This window comes from Dromiciops gliroides, chromosome 5, assembly GCF_019393635.1.
Source record: "Dromiciops gliroides isolate mDroGli1 chromosome 5, mDroGli1.pri, whole genome shotgun sequence".
Classification (NCBI taxonomy): Eukaryota; Metazoa; Chordata; class Mammalia; order Microbiotheria; family Microbiotheriidae; genus Dromiciops; species Dromiciops gliroides.
The window spans coordinates 95,878,821-95,896,807 of record NC_057865.1 but is presented as its reverse complement, the minus strand read 5'-3'; the positions used below and the strand labels follow the sequence as shown (position 1 = coordinate 95,896,807).

Below are 17,987 nucleotides of genomic sequence, written 5' to 3'. Positions count from 1 at the left end.
AGAGTTTTTGAGATGAAGAGAAAGAGAAAAGAGGGAGTTCAGTTCACATGGTCTTAAATTTTCTATTTAAAGTAAGGGGTGAAGGTATACAGTACATAATAGTAAATGGCCATAATAAAATAGCATTTGATAAGCCCAAAGAAGCTAGCTTTTGGGGAAGAACTCAACATTTGACAAAATTTCTGAGAAAACTAGAAAGCAATTTGGCAGAAACTAGGTATCTACCAACATCTCATGTAATACACCAAAATTAGGTCAAAATGGGGTAAATATGTATATAATCTAGACATAAAAGGTGATATCATAACTAAATTAGGAAAGCACCATGTATAAGGAAAGAGTTAATAACCAAACAAGAAAATGTTATGGGAAGTAAAATGGATAATTTTTAGTACATGCCATGAAAAAGGTTCTCCACAAACCAAATCAATGCAGTCCAAATTTAAAAGAAAGCAGGAAATTGGGAGAAAACATTTACAGCAAGTTCCTCTGATAAAGGCTTCATTTCTTAAATTTATAAGGAACTGTGCTACATTTATAAAATAAGATCTATTGCTCAATTTATAAAGAAAGGATATGAACAGGCAGTTTTTACAAGAAGAAATCAAAGCTATCAGTGGTCACATAAAAATGTTCTAAAAATCACTATTGATCAGTGAAATGCAAATTAAAATAACTCTGTGGTACCACCTCACACCTATCAGATTGACTAATGTGACAGAGAAGGAAAATAACAAATGTTGGAGAGGATTTGTAAAAATAGGAACACTAATACACTGTTGATAGACTTGTCAACCATTCTAGAGAACAATTGGGAACTATGCCCAGACAGCTATAAAACTGTTTATATCCTTTGAGCCACCAGTACTACTACCAGGTTTGTATCCCAAAGAGATCAAAGAGGAGGGAAAAGTACCTATATGTGCAAAAATATTTATAGCAGATCTTTTTGTGGTAGCAAAAACTTGAAAAATGAAGGAATGCCCATCCACTGGGGACTGGCTAAACCAATTATGGTTTATGATTGTGATGGAATATTATCATGCTGTAAGAAATTATAAGCCTCATCTTTTCAGAAAAACATAGGAAGACTTATATGTTCTCCTGGTTCTGCTTACTTTGCTCACTTTGATGCAAAGTAAATTGAGCAGAACCAAGAGAACATTGTACACAGTTACAGCAACATTGTGACAGTGATCAACTGTGAAAGACTTAGCTACTCTGATCAAGACAATGAAACAGGAGAGTTCCAAAAGACCCAAAATGAAAAATGCTATCCACCTCCAGAGAGTGAGATCTGATGAACTCGGTACAGATTCAAGCATACTTTTTCATTTTGTTTTTTCTTGCTTTTTTTTTTTTTGCAACATGGATAATATAAAAATATGTCTTGTGTAACTTCATATATAATTGACCTCATATTGCTTACCTTCTCAATGGGCAGAAAAGGGGTATAGGGCAAGGTGAAAATTAAGAACTCAATTTTTTAAAAAAGCAAGTATTAAATATAAAAATGTTTAAATAATTTAAAAAATAAAGTAAGAGTTGAGGTCCTTATCTGAAAGAAGGAAAGTGGTATGGGAAGCTTGATAGGAAAAGAGAAGGATTTGAAAAGTTTTTGTAGGGATTGAAATAGAAAATAAATTAGAGGGGGCAGTTAGGTGGTATAGTGGATAAAGCATCAGCCCTGGATTCAGGAGTACCTGAGTTCAAATCCAGCCTCAGACACTTGATACTTAACTAGCTGTGTGACCCTGGGCAAGTCACGTAACCCTCATTGCCCTGCAAAAAAAGAAAAAGGAAGAAAGAAAGAAAAAGAAAAAAGAAAATGAACTAGAGAATAAAAATTGTCCTTGCTCCAACGAGGGTGTAATGGAAGCTGGGTAACATGAATTTATAATGCACAATCCAGCACTATTATGTAACTTCTTTCAGCTCCACACAGCATTATAGAGTAGAAAAAGAAAAGATGGTAATATTCAACAGCTGAGCTTCATAGAGGGGTGCGGTATGATAGGGCAACTGGAGGAAAGGGATTTCAAATCAGACAATAATATAGTATTGAAAAGGCTAATTCTGGGACAGCTAGGTGGCACAGTGGATAGAGCACTGGCCCTGGATTCAGGAGGACCTGAGTTCAAATCCAGGCTCAGACCCTTGACACTTACTAGCTATGTGACCCTGGGCAAGTCACTTAACCACAATTGCCTCACAAAAGAAAAAAAGAAAGAAAGAAAGAAAGAAAGAAAGAAAGAAAGAAAGAAAGAAAGAAAGAAAGAAAGAAAGAAAGAAAGAAAGAAGGAAAGAAAGAAAAGGCTAATTATAAGTTTAAAATTGGAGGAAAGGAAATGAAGTCAGAATAGGGGTGATGGCCTTGGTAAGAGGGAGAAGGATAGAGAGAAATGAAGTGAGAGGAGGTTGTGTTCAGAGGAATGTCAGCATTTTTTATTTGGGAAATGGAACACTATGATGGTAGGATCCAGTGTGTGACCACCCCTTTGTGTGGCTGAAGTGAAGTAAAGGGGTAGATCCTAAGGTTTCAGGAGACTGAAGAATTACATAGTTAGAGAATCTGAGGGAGCATAAAAGTCATTATTAGAATCCCTTTTTTTAAGTTTTAAGTTTGAGTTGGGGAAGAGATGAAGTCAAGCCAGGTGTTGAACTTCTTGAGTAGGCCAGAGAATGACCAGGGGTCAGTATACAGTAGCTGTCATATTCTGGATTGCGTGGAAAATGTTGATACTCCAAACTTCAGAGAAGCAAAGGTTGCCATGTGGCCACAAATAATTCAAAAGTTTCTCAAGGAAAGAAGGATGATATTTCTGTGGCAAGAGATATTGGGAGATGACAGAAACTAGACAACTCAGCTCTCTTCCTGGTTTCATCAAAAACCTGCAAGCAAACTCCTTAGCTTATTTTCCTGTAACATTTGTTAATAATATTTAACAAAACTTGACTTCTATTGATGGGGCAGATAATATCATCACCATCAATCATCATCATCATCATCGTACTTAAATGCTTGAAAGATCTGGAATTTTATCAGTTCATATTCTCTGATGATACAAATGTCAACAACTCTATGACCTGTTTAGAGAGCTGTTGTGGCCAAAAAGTAAAACGAAACCTATTTCCCTACAACCAGCATAGAGGTGAGAGTTTTCCAAATTTAGCTAGGCTGGCCTTGGCTGACAGCCACAGGACCAGGCCTGGAAGCCTCTTCATTTTGTCAGGACCTGTTAGAACTTGCAGTGTGCAGGCCTTAACGCCAATCTCTTTGAAATGCAGGTCATCCAAACTTAAGACTGGCATGTTGTTGTTGTTATTTTGTTACTATTATCACGAAAGAAAAGAAAAAAAAACAATATGGAATGGTGGAAGAAGTTGGGCCTTTCAAGTGGGAGGGCCTTGTTTCAAATTCTCCTCCTTTCCCTTACTACTTAGATGACCTTGGGCCACTGTGTGACTTGTTGGTAGAGCAAAGTGGCTGCTTCACCTCTCTGACATCAGTCTCCTGATCTGTAAAATGAGAACAGAACTAAATGGCTCCTAAGATCCCTTCTCTACATTCTTGAGAGAAAAAGGAAAAATTATCCTCACAGAAAAAAATGTGCTTGCTCCTCGTGGGGTAGCTTACTTCCTAAACGCAAGATCTTGTGATTATTCATAAAATTAGCCTGAGCGTATGATAAATTGTTAGGTCTTGAAATAGTCGAAGTCAAAATAACTCTTTTCACAGTCGTGTGAATTCTCCAACCTCCTCCTAAGGGTTGTTTCTTTTCTGTCCTTATACATCTGATTAAATAAGCACGTATATCTTTCACTGAGCCAGAGGGCTATCTGGTGTTTGTTTTGAAAATTAGCGGGTGAAGGGGCAGCTAGGTGGCACAGTGGATAAAGCACCAGCTGTGGATTCAAGAATCCCTGAGTTCAAATCCAGCTTCAGACACTTGACATTTACTAGCTGTGTGACCCTGGGCAAGTCACTTAACCTTCATTGCCCCACAAAAAAAAAAAAAAAAAAGAAAAGTAGAAGGTGAAGTCCAAGGGCTAGAGGGGGCCTTACCCTAAACTAGGGTTTATTATCACAGCTCCCTACCTTCCTTGAATCCTAGCTAGCCCCATCAGCATTGTCTCCTTTCCTTAGCCTCTCCATTCCCCACGGAAACCTTATTTTCCTCCTATGCCTCTACCCCTCCCCATTCTCAACTCATTCCCCTGCCATCTATCTCTCGCTCCCCTACCAGACCAAACCTTGGTTGAGGGAAGAACCATATCCTTCAGAGCTAAAGTAAAGGGGAAATGTTACTATTGCTCACTTCTATTCAGTAGCATGAGAATATTGTTACTCTGTTTTTTCAGAAAAATGTGAGTTTTGAGGGATGATGTAATCTCTTAATGACTTATGAGGTTGTTAAACAGTTTGAGAACCACGAAACTATTTTTCAATGATTTTTTATGACCATGGAATTCTCAGGCTTGTTTTTCTTTTTTTCTCTTTGCTAATCCTTCTATTATTTTTGTCATCCCTTCTTTTCTTACTTCATTCTCTCCTTTTCATTCCTCTCCTTATTTCTTCTCTCCATCACCTTCATGCTCCACCTTGACTGCCAGTGAAATCACAGCTGTTTTTAGCACTCAAGAAAAAAAAAAGTTTTCCAATCTGATCCATCGGCCAAATTTCCTGTATTTGTCACTCAGTATTTTAAGCAAATTGTAATTTATTTGGAGGATGCCCTCGCTGTAGTTAGAAAAGAGAGTATATACTGCCACCTGCTGGGGCTTTACATGAAAGAGAGACGGCACTAGAATCTGGGAAAGATTTCATCCTATTTCTGAAGCCGTATTTTATGAAATACCTTGTCATAAGTCAACCAGTGAGGTCACAGTTTGCATCTTTACTCCTCAACAATTTCTATCATGCGAGTTATCTAAGGTAATCATCCATACTTTCTCATAGCTTATCCTTTTTTTTAAAAAAATGATGCAAGTAGTACAATATACAAAATATTTCATTAAATCCAAACTTGTTCTACCTCTGATTCTTCTCGAATCATAAAAATAAATTGCAGAAATACCAAGGCAACTTTTGACTTAACTCTGGCAGATTTGACTGTCGATGTTGAAGTCTTCATTTTTTCTAGTGAACAAGAAAAAAATGTCCTTTTTTCACACACAGAAACACAGCAGTGATTCTGTCTGAAGCTAGAGAGGAGTAAATAATAGTTTCACTCTCCTTCCCTCCCCTTTCTTCCCCTCTCTCAACCCTCCTTTGCTTCCCCCCAATCACTCCCCTCTCCTGTACAAATGGAGAGAATACATAAATTACCCATTTCCCAGGGTTATAGTTAGAAAAACACTTTGTGAAACTTAATCTTTATTTGTAAGGCTCTTTATTATTCATAATAACATAAGAAGAGACTGCTTGGCTTAGAGGTTTTAAATCCAGACTCAGGCTCATATGGGTCCTGTGATCCTAGGCAAGCCACTTAAGGCCTTAATGTCCCCAGGCAATCCTGTAAGACTTTTAGTTACTGGTGAGTTGCAGTTCTCCACTGGTGGAAGGAGTTCCTACTCAGGAATCTCCTAACCCTAATGAAATTCAAGGTCCCTTTTCCTCCCTATGCTCCTTCTCCAAATATAAATGAAGTAAATTTCCTTGGATCGATTCCTTCCTCACCTTCACACTTAGGGGAAGAGTTACTGAAATGTGACAGCATTAATATTGCCATCTCTCATTTTCTATGGAAAAGCTTTGACTTAAGGCTGACTCTGGACCAGCACAGGGACTGGGGAACTAATGCGACAAGCTGGCAGGTGTGGTTGTTTTCTAATGCCAGCCAGAATGCTCATGGTTTTCCCAAATGTTGACACTTTACCTGTACAAGAATTCATACCAAGGGAAAGTTGTTGAGTAAAATTAGACTAGTATTTATCTCTTATAGTCTTTTCATAGGATTAAACTCACTTTATTCCTCATTTCTATTTCCCTGATGATAGTTGATATCCTAAAGAAGAAACAATCCTTCCTACTCATCCCAGGAATCCTTGTTTGCATTTGGCTGACAAGTTAATGGCCAATGAAAGTGAATGGGGCACATTAGGGGAGGGAAGAAAAAAAGAATATCTGCTGACATACAGTTCTCTTTGCAGAAATATAGGAAGGAAGGAAACAAGCCTTTATTAAACACCTAGTATAATGCCAGGCACTGTGCTAAGTACTTTACAAATATCATGTATGTGATCATCACCATCCTCTAGAGTAGATGCTATCATTATCCCCATTCTACAGTGGAGAAAATAGGCAGATAGAAGTTTAATGATTTGTTCAGGGTCACATAGCTAAGTAAGTGTCAGAGGCTGGATTTGAATTAAGACCTTCCCAACTCCAAGGCCAAACACTCTATCTACTGTGTCACCTGGCATAGTAAATCCAAAAATCCAGGGCTATTTTTCCCCTTTGACTACTTCAGAAACACTGAGTCAGGTGTTCCTGGTCCTAAGTTATCAGCTCTTTGCACTCTACACTTAACTAAAAGCCTAGTGTCAGTGGACTCCAAGGCAAATCTCTCCCTGCCCCTCTGGAAACAATGAGAGTTAAGTGACTTGTCCAGGGTCACACAGCTAGTACGTATCAAGTGTCTGAGGTTAGATTTGAACTCAGGTCCTCCTGAATCCAGGGTTGGTGCTTTATCCACTGTACCACCTAGCTGCCCCCTCCAAGGCAAAGCTTATGGATCTCACTAAGGTGACTTCAAGAATGGTGGTTCTCATAACGAAAGTAAAGGAGAAGCCATTATGCCAGGGTTCTTATATAATTATTGAAGTTGAGCAAAACAAACCTTCCTTAATAGAATTAAGATGTATTTAAATGCTAGATGGACGTAGGGTCGGATTATTGATTAAATTGGCAGCTCAGGACATGCAGTACTATGGCAAGCATACAGAATTTGGATGCCAAGTATATCTGTTTTAATCCCAACCCTCCCTTCCTATACTGGCACTAGAGCCTTGGGCATTTCATCCCACAACTTAAAACCTCAGTTTCCTCATCTATAAAGGAATTCAACTTCATGATCTTGAAAGTCCTAAACTCTGTCATCTATAGCATGATGTCAATATGCACCAACCCAAATGAATAGAATTTTGAATTTGTCTTCAACATAGCAACTGAGAATAATTATAACCTGTATTTGTACATGGGCATGTGCAGTATATTTCATTAGGGCGTATAACTAGAGGATTTCATTTCTTTTTAAAGGCAAACATTTAGGGGCAGCTCGGTGGCACAGTGGTTAGAGTACTGACTCTGGAGTCAGGAGGCCCAAAGTTCAAATCCAGCCTCAGACACTTGATGCTTACTAGCTGTGTGATGCTGGGCAAGTCACATAACCTTGATTGCCTCACTCAAAAAAAAAATTATTATAAAGGCAAATGTTTATTAAATTTTCAATCATTAAGAATACTATTTTTGTTTTTCATACCAAGGAAACTAAAATTTAGCTAAACTTATTTTTAAATAAATTTTTTACTTAAAAGTGAACAATTTTAGGGGCAGCTAGGTGGCACAGTAGATAAAGCACTGGCCCTGGATTCAGGAGTACCTGAGTTCAAATCCAGCCTCAGATAATTGACACTTACTAGCTGTGTGACCCTAGGCAAGTCACTTAACCCCAATTGCCTCACCAAAACAAAAAAAGAAAGAAAGAAAAGTGCAAAATTTTTCAAAGGTCCCTTTTAATCAAACTTTTACCTTGACCCTAAAATAGAGAACAGACATTTCTTTATTTTCTTGGATAATAAAATATCTTTCCAAGTCCACCCTGCCCTCCTAGTTTTGTATTTTGCTATGTAGAAATAATGGTGGGATTTGATACCAGGTGACCACAGGTGAAATTTTTTGAAATTTTAAGATTTTTGCCTCCTTTGCCTATACCAACTAGAAGTTCAGGTTGGGGTAAAAGTCATGGAAAACAAAGTGGGAAAAAATTTCTAATTAATTTTTTTCCTGACCCAGCTGCAAGTTGTTTGGAGTCCCTAGGAATGATAGAGGGAGTCAGAGGCGGAGGGACAGGAAGGAGGAGTGCCCATCTGAGCCAAGTAGCAACTGGACTTTGTCAAATAGCCCTGGTAGTGACCAAAGCAAGCAAGGCAGCATCTTGGACAGAGCTTATAATAAAACAATAGGGGATCAATCCCTGGACTACTGAATATCTGACAGACTAGACATACCTCCTTTTCCCTTCCACACCAGAGACCTATGGAAACTGAGAGAGGAAGCTAGTGCAGGAAGAGGAGAAAGGAAGAAGAATCCTGGTGGTGACAGCTGAAACAACTCCCCTGAGACTCATAAAGATGGTCCCAACCCCTGGTGGGTTCTAGAGAGGGCTGTTCACACATTAGAGTTTATTTGGGTCACCTGTGAAACACACACACACACACACACACACACACACACACACACACACACACTCTTATTTATATAAAACTTTTAAGGTAGACACAAAGAAATTCATATACATCATATACACCTTGATGTAGTATGATAAAATAATGGGATTTAGCAGATACTCAAAGGCTCACCTGGAGATTAATCTAAACTGATTGAATTAAGTGAGAGTGATTGACTGCTGATTAGCCTACTTCAAGTTAACTAGATTGTAAGCACACCTGGCTGGCCCTTAAGAAGGTATTCTTCTCAGAAGCTAAGAACTTTGAACTTAACTCAAGACCACCTTCAATTCCAGTGACCAATGGATTTGGATGATGCCTATCAATCAGCTTGAAGCAGTGTGTAAGGACTGCCTCTACTCCAGATCTATGAAAAGCTTCCACACTCAGTGTGAGGGGAGTTCATGATTAAAGCAGGCTTCTGGCAGAGGACTTGAGGAAGAACCAGACCAGGCTAGAACTCTAGGCTAGATAGGCCTTTTCTTAACTCCACATGTTCTCTTTTTTTCTAATACCTAGTATGCTTTAATAAATGCTTAATGCCTAAAGACTGGTGCTAAAGCTTCTAATTTAAGGTGACCACACAATTTAGATTTTAAACATCACAGTTGTCACATACATCATAAAATTTTAGCTACTTAAGCTATATGTATCCATGGCTTTCAGTTCTTTTTCTCTCATTCTTTTCTAAACCCACTGCAGTCTGACTTGTAACCTCAACTCTCAATATTGTTCTCTCTGAACACTAGTCATCTCTTAATTGCTAAATGCAGTGGCCTTTTCTCAGTCTTTATCCTTCTTGCCCTATCTGAAGCACTCAGTGCTATTCAACATCTTCTCTCCCAAGATTCTCTTCATTCTGTATTTTATGGCACTCTTCTGTCTTCATTCTTTTTCTACATATATGGCTCCTTAATTTCCTTTGTTGGATCATCAATATCCTACCCACCAACTGTGTGTTCTCTAAGACCTTTGTCTAGGTCCTTCTTTGCTTTTTCTACTCTCTAACATGGTAAGCAGATCATCTCCCCATGGATTGAGTTATCATTGATATTCAGATATGGAAATCTAATCTCTCTCTTGGGTTCCAGTCCCATACCACCTACTCTTGGAAGTTTCAAACTGGATATCCTACAGACATCTTAAACTCATTATTTCTAAAAGAAAATTCTTTAGCTATATCCCCCAAACCCACTGCTCTCTCAAAATTTCCCATTACTTCTCAAAACCACATCATCCTATTTCACTCACTCATTCCACATATATAATCAGTTGCCAAAGGTTATTATTTCTCTTGCTATAGTTGCTTTCATATATGTCTCCTTCACTCCACTCAAGCTGTCATTACCCTCATTTAAGTCTTCATCACCTCTCTCTTAGACTATTGCAGTAGCCTTCTTTTTTCCAGTTAATTGTATTTTATTTTCTCCCAATTACATGTAAAGATAGTTTTGTACATCCCTTTTTGTGAGATTTTGAGTTGCAAATTTTTCTCCCTCCTTCTCTTCCCTCCCCCTTCCCCAAGACAACAAGAAATATGATAGACTATATAAGCAGTAACCTTCTAATTGATCTCCCTTCATCAAGTAGCTCCCAAATCCAAAGTCTTCTTCAAATGCAGATCTAACCATGCCACTGTTGTTCATGGGAACAAACCTCAAAATCTGAAATGATTTTAGAAAAAAATTTATTAGGTAGTTTGGTAGAGAGAGAGCCAGAAAGAAGAGATGACCTCCCCCCACTAGTCTCTGTGAGGTTACATTATGTAGAGTTCAAAGTTGTACAGACATTTGCCTTATTGACATCATGTAAGTAGTAGATAATCTCCAAGAGAAGGTCAGTTTGAGATGTATATTATCAGGTAGGTCAATCTATTCTGGAGAACCCAAAATACAACCTTTGGGTGGACCCAAAACAAGACCGGAGTGTAATCGCAATATTACTTACAACCAGTCGATTTCCTTGGAATCTCTCTAAACCTTAGTCTGACCTCTCATTAAGTTTTTTGATTTAGACAGTTTTTAGCCACAGCAAAAAAATAAGGTTCAAAAAATAGTCAAAGCTAGGTTCAAACATTAAAATGATAAATAATCCACACCACCTTCATTAAAAAAAAAACCCAGCATTTTCTCAACAATCAAATAAAAACTCCTCTAATTGCTATTTAAAACTCTATGTAACCTGTCCCTAGCCTACCTTCTAGCCTTCTTACACACTACTCTCTTCCTCATTCTCTATGGTCTAGTCATACTGGCCTATTTGTTGTACTCCACACATCTAAAATTCTATCTTCCATCTTCCATCTCTGTGCTTTTGCAATAGATGTCCCCTCCATCATTACTTTAGAGTCTTGGAGTCTCTGGTTTCCTTCAGGATTTAGCTTAAATGCCTCCTTCTATATGAGACCTTTCCTGGTCCCCCTGTCCCCCACCCCAGCTCTAGTAACCTCCTCCAAGATAGTTCTGTATATGTACTAAATTTATTTGACATATATCTATATTTGTGATATATATATATGTCTCCCCCATTAGGATGTAAGCTCTTTGAGGGAAGACACTGCTTTTTTCTTCATATCTCTAGCATTGAATTGAGTGTTTGGTACACACTAGGTACTTAATACATGTTTGCTTGCTTCATTGATCGGGTGCACACAGGGTTTTTGTCTTTATAACCCCAGTGTCTAGAATGATGTCTTGTACATAGTAGGAGCTTAATGAATATCTGTTGAATTGAATTGAATCTCATTGGATCCTAACAACAACACAAATTAGTGTAATGGTTTTTGCAAGTGTTTTTATGGCTGTTGTGTAGTATCACACAATTAGTATGGAAGAAGCAGACTCAAACTGAGATCTTCTGGCTTCAAGTTCAGTAGTCTCTCTACTATACCACATTGACTCTCAATTAGATGACATTTATAGAAGGATGTATTTTGTGAAATGTTGAACATAAACCTGCTTTTCAGACTTTTGTATACTTTTAGCAAATCATCATATCTTTATTATGGGAGAGAATTCACCAAAGCTAAGGGAGATTAGAAAGATTTGTCAGTCATTAATGAACTAATCAACTAACTAATCAATCAATTAATTAATTGGTCAATCTCCAAATAACACCATTGTTGATTTAAAAAAAAACATGATATATGACTACTTTGGGGGCACTAAGGAGAACACAGATATTTTAATGAAATAAAATCTGAAATCTTCAAATAAATAGTACTATAATCTCCTCTTAAGGCAAGAAGTCATGAGCTTTTGAGGTAATGGTTTGTATTCATTAGAATATGGCAAGACAGAATGTAGAGTGATTAAGGTTGAAGAGGGAGAAAAAATATGATAAATTTGAGTTTTACATTTGAGAGAGAGCCAAGATGAAAGAGGGGGATTGGTCTGTAGACACTTGTTTCTACAACTACCTTCAAGCCAAACAAATAAAAATTTTAGCCATTATGCCTCTGAAGAAGTGTCCCTCAACTCTATAGAAAACCATATCTTTCTAGTTCTTAATAAGTACTATAGAGATAAGGAATTCTACATAGTATACTAGAAAGAATACTTCATTTGGAGATACCGAATTCACTTTTCACCTAGCCTCATTTTCTTTTTCTGTAAAATGAGGGGGTTGAACTAGATGAAGGAACACCAGTAACTTCCACCTCTAAATCCCTATGATCTTCAAATAAAGCATTAGAGCTTAGAAGAATCACTAGTCTATCTCTCTTATTTATACTCTTTTGTAAAGTCCTTTGGAGAAAGGACAGTCTATGACAGTACAAAATACAACATTTTATTGGCTCTTTTCATTTATCATTACCATCTTTTCATAAGGGAGAGGAGCTAAGTTTCTTTTCAAAAATAAGGGGAGAATGCAGTATGTGGATTGACCTCAAGATCATCCATAGACAAATTCAAAATCAAATGAGGTTCATTTTCATCATCCTTTCCTCTCTCTGGACATTTCTTCTTGCTCTCTTCTCTGGACATGCCTAAACATTCATAATTATATTCCCACACTGAGGAAGGGGGTAATCTCATAGCCTTAGCTGCCAACGATCATGTGTTTCCATAGCAGCCATGGGTATAACAATCCTTTCTATAGTTTTTCAAGCTCTCTGTAATCTGCCCCATTACTACTTTTCCTGACCCCTAGTGTACTCTGCCATCCTGTGACACTGGCCTCTGTGCTATTCCTTAAACTAGAAACCCCATCTCCTAACTCCAGTTGTTTTCCCTTACTGTTCCCCATGCCTACAACTCAATCCCTCCTCTTCTTAACTGCCTAGCTTCTTCCCTGGCTTCCTTCAAGTCTCTGATAAATCCCACCTTCTGCAAGAAGCCTTTCCAGATCCCCCTTAGTGCTAGTGCCTTCCCTGTGGTAATCATCTCCAGTTTATCCTGTATGTGGTTTCTTTGTACATAGCTGTTCCCATGTTGTCTCCCCCTATTAGACCGTAGGCTGCTTAATAGCTGGACCTATCTTTGACCCTTCTTTTTGTCCCCATCACTTAGCATAGTGCCTGGTACCCGGTGGGCACTTAATGATTACTGACTAGCCAACTTTGGGTAGGACTAGGTATGAGAAATGAGACTCAGGGTAGCCCCAAGTTACCTTATCTTCTGTGTTATCCCCCAAATCCTTGGAAAATAAGTGGCTGCAGCTAAGCCTGCATGTAAACTCAGGAGGGAAACACATGTATGAGAAGTAGAGTTTATCTGGGAAATACCAGCAAACCTAGGACAAAGTAATCCAAGGGTAAGGCAAAGCCAGACACTAAGATTCAGGCATATGTTGAGACCACAGGGGGGATCAAGAAGGGCAAGAGTAAAACAAGGAATGATGGAAGAAAGGAGTGGTCCCTAGTAGCCAATTAGTTCTTGATGTTCAAAAGGTTCATGGAGCTGATTCCCATTCTTCAGTTTGATGCCACTCAACAACTAGGTCACCCAGGATCCCAACAATGATGTTGGCTCTATATCTCTAAGTACCCTGTCCCATAAATCTTTTTTCCTCTGAGCCAGAGAAAGTATAACTTTCCAAGATGGCCAGTTTTCTGTTAGCTAACCTTAAGAACTAATGTGAATGAAGGACTGATGACAGCTTCCTTGGAGCCTTGGATTCAGAACTGGGAAGAATCTTAAAGATCATCTAGTCCAAGGGTTCTTAAACGTTTTTATATGACAAATCCCTTTGACAGTATAGTGAATCCTATGGACCCCTTCTCAGAACAAAAGTTTTGAAATGTGTAAAATGAAATACATAGGATTGATAGGAAACCAATCATGTTAAAATATGGTTTTCAAAAATAGTTTTAAGACAAGTTCACAAACCCCAGGTTAAGAATTCCTGACCTAGTCTAGCCCTCTCATTTTACAGATAAGAAAACTGAGACTCAGAAAGATAAAATAACTTGTCCAAAGCCACATAACTACTGACAGAACCAGGATTGAAACGCAAGTCTTCTAAGATAGATTAGGGAGAGCGAGCGAGAGCGAGAGCAAGAGCGAGAGCAAGAGCGAGAGCAAGAGAGAGCGAGAGCGAGAGAGAGAGAGAAAGATTGAATGTAAAATAGTCAGGAATTATTGACAGTGAATTAGATATGAGAAACTGTGAAAAAAGGAGAATTCATGGTTCTTATCCTGACAGACTGAAAGAATTGTATTAGTATCAACATAAACAGGGAAATTAGGTGGAAGGACAGGTTTGGGAAAGAAATGATGAATTGAACTGATAGCTTTCTAATGCTTACCTAACTATGCCCCCTTTAGAAAGTTATTTGGTGAGGTTCTATTGATTATATGCTTATATTATTATCCCATTGTTTATATAGACTCTATGCTATATGTTCCATTGGTTATATGTGATTAAATATGGAGGGAAGCATTGTCAAATCTTCTACAGAAATTCACAGTGGTCATGTAAGCACATGATTGCAAAGGCTTATACTCTTTCTGAATCCCTCCCTTCCCCCAACACAGAGATTCACACAATTACGTTATGATGAAAAAGCTGTGAAAATTTTTTCTCATAACCTCTGATACTCAGTCAGTGCAAAAGGGCATCAGAAGGGCTTTAATTAAGTACCAGTAATTGGATATCATCCTGATACAAGGGAAGGATAGATGTCTACAATCCAGGAAAAGATCAAAGTATGATAATATTCACCTGCATGAAATACCAGCTTTATTTAACTGGGGGAGGGGACATCAAGTTGCTTCTGTCTGTGAATTTTTCTTTAAGTTGATGTCCTGAGGGTGGCAGGAAAAGGTGGAATGTGCACAAGTAATTCATAAAAATTATGAGATGAAACCCAAAGGAAGATGACACCCAAGTGTAAAGTTATATCTTTGTTCCTCCCGTCTGACTTGCCCTCCCTATCTTAGATCTACAGGGCAATGAAACAGATTCTCCCTGGAACCAAAAAGGACATTTAAAGCTTTTGCTAAACATGAGAGTCTGATTCTCTGGAGCCATTCAGACTTCTTATTGACTGATAAAATCATCTGAGTTCTTATAACTGGGCTAAGGAATCAATATAAAGCAACGCTCAGATTCCAACTCATGTCATACAGGTCCCCAAATGGCTGCTAATAATTTTAAAACTTCACAACAAGTGGCAGGTTTGTGCTTTCAGTCTGTCATTGTCTCTTTATTGAGAAATCCCTTCTGTGTGAAGTATATGAGCACCAATATTCACCTTCCTTCCTCTCTGTCTGCTATTCCAGCTGCCACTGAAGTGTCCTTCTCCTTTGATGTTGGAAATGGGCCAGTGGAGATTGTCGTTAGGTCTCCCTCTCCACTCAATGATGACCAGTGGCACCGAGTCATTGCTGAGAGAAATGTCAAGCAGGCGAGTCTACAGGTGGACCAGTTGCCACAACAGGTGCGGAAGGCACCGACAGAAGGTCACACACGCCTAGAGCTTTACAGTCAGCTCTATGTGGGTAAGTAACCCGAAAGGAGCATCAACTCTATCATTCTACAAATGCAAATGGCTTAAAAACTACACAAGAGGCAGCTAGGTGGTACAGTGGATAGAGCACCAACCCTGGATTCAGGAGGACCTGAGTTCAAACCTGGCCTCAGACACTTAACACTTACTAGTTGTGTGACCCTGGGCAAGTCACTTAACCCCAATTGCCTCACAAAAAAAAAAAAAAAACCCTACACAAGACAGTTTCTTCGCTCACATGGGTGATTGAGAAATAGGTATTTCTGTGAACTAGAGGGTTTTCCCTTTGAGGTTAACACCCAATTCTCAAAGTCAGATTCTCTGGTCTTTTAGGAGACAAATAGCTGGAATATTTGTGCAGTAGAAAATACTCCTGGCTTGGAACCAGGAGACCTGCATTCAGATCCATCTCTTTAATTTACTATCTTTATGATTATGGGCACATGCCTCTCTGTTTACATATATAAAAGCCTCAGTTTTTGTCTTGTAAAATGGGAATAACAATAATGGACATCTTCTAGCACTTGAACGATTCATGTCCTTGACATGGATAATCTCATTTGAGCCTCCTAACACCTCAAGATATGTACTCTAGGTTTTATTATCCCAATTTTGTGGAAGAGGAAATCGAGGCTCAAAAGGCTGAAATGATTTGCCTATCATTACACAGCTAATAAGTAACAGAAGCAGAATTTGAAACAAAATCTTCCTGCATCCAGCTTTCTATCTATAATTCCATGCCACCTTATATTATATCCTTCACAGAGCCAGAGGGAGCAGAGAGTAGAGAGATACTTTTCTTGAATTCTATTCAGTAAGCTCTTACTATCAAACAGAAATGTGCCTTGCAGTAAGTAGGTGCTTTATAAATGTTGAATTCATTTGAATTGAAAACCATGCGTCCTCTTATTGGAAATAAACAGAATCACATGTGTTTGCCCATCTCTCACCATAGTTGATAAGTAATAAAAGGCTTTTGACTTCTCTTTACTTTGTTTCATTGGATGCCCCAAAAGGATATACACTGGATAATAAATGTAAACAAAACTGAAAAATGTGGACACTTTAATAAATATCAAATGCCCACAGGACTGGAGTCAGCTGCATAGGTTAAGCTCAGATAAAAAGGCTTTTGTTTGTGTGGGGGAATGTTCCCCAGTTCAATCTTTCCTTTGACATTTTCTATATCAGTATATAATAAGACCAAGTCAAAATCTATTTCCAAGTCCAGTGATTCTTCGTTTGCTTTCCACAATGAAAATCTTTTAGGAAAGGAGTAGTTGTCTATTGAATGGAAACAAAGGATGTTTGAGACACTCTGGTGAATACTTGTAGAACCACACTGAGATTCCCAGATGTTTTGCAGTTGAAACTTTACTGGGCTGACTGTAAAATTTTACTGTCTCAGTGCACTGCATGAAATTCTGAAATTTCATCCATGTTGTATTTCCCTCCAAGAATATAGATCAGAATCCATCCACAGCTGCCCATTCTGTGTGACTCTTTTCCATTGAATACCACTAGATTTTAAATGGTTTCTACCCATAATTCCTTCCCACCCATTAACACAGAAAAATCCCTGACCCACTCAAATTTCAGGCCCTTGATTAATGTTTCCAAAATAAGGAAAAATGAAGTATTTTTAGAAGATTGTGTGCTCATTGGACAAACTCCAGTACAGACAGTTCTTGTTTTACATAAGTGACCATTCTTTACATAAAGCAATTTTATGTGTAGCACTTGAATGTTCAAATTTGCCCTTACCACCCACTTCACTTAGCCTCTATAACAAAATCATACGCAAAAAAATACCTTTAGACAAGTAATAAAATGTATTAAAATGCAGATACATTAAATACTGTACCACAATAATCAACAAATTATGAAATGAAAGGTAAAGTTAATTATAATGTACCATACTATAAAATAAAATCAACATAGTTTACATTATGTAACACCTTCCTCACCCACTTCACCTAGCCTTTATCATTGGTGGTTAGCTGTGCAACATTTTTTATGAAGCATTCCAGAGATGTTTGGACAGTCACCCTCTTTTTTCATCATATATCTAATGTTAGCAAGCAATAATATCTTCAGCTAGTCTTTGAACTTTTAAATTTTTTGAAGTATTTGGATCCGCATTTTCAATACTAGAAAAAAATTTATTTAAATGATGAAATTCTTCTGCCAACTGTTACATTGTGAACCTTTTTGGTTTTACTGTGAGTTCTGAAAATTCCCTTTCTTCCTCTGCAATATTTGCAACTAGCAACTCAATCAGATCTTTTTTTTTTAAATAAAAGTATTTTATCATTTTCCAGTTACATGTAGAGATAGTTTTCAACATTTGTTAATTTGTTAATTTTTTTTAATTTTTTTTAGTGAGGCAATTGGGGTTAAGTGACTTTCCCAGGGTCACACAGCTAGTAAGTGTTAAATGTCTGAGGCCGGATTTGAACTCAGGTACTCCTGACTCCAGGGCCGGTGCTCTATCCACTGCACCACCTAGCTGCCCCACAACATTTGTTTATATAAGATTTCCAATTTCAAATTTTTCTCCCTCCCTACCCTCCCTCCCCCCTCC

General features: G+C 38.1%; 1 protein-coding gene across 1 annotated transcript in view; it reads left to right on the top strand.

Annotated features, from left to right (window-relative positions):
- CNTNAP2 (contactin associated protein 2) overlaps positions 1–17,987 on the top strand; it is a 2,668,322-nt gene that overhangs the window by 2,378,954 nt on the left and 271,381 nt on the right. The window contains exon 17 of the mRNA XM_043968036.1: positions 15,177–15,395. Within this exon, the coding sequence (XP_043823971.1) occupies positions 15,177–15,395 (219 nt within the window). The remainder of the gene's footprint in view (positions 1–15,176; positions 15,396–17,987) is intronic.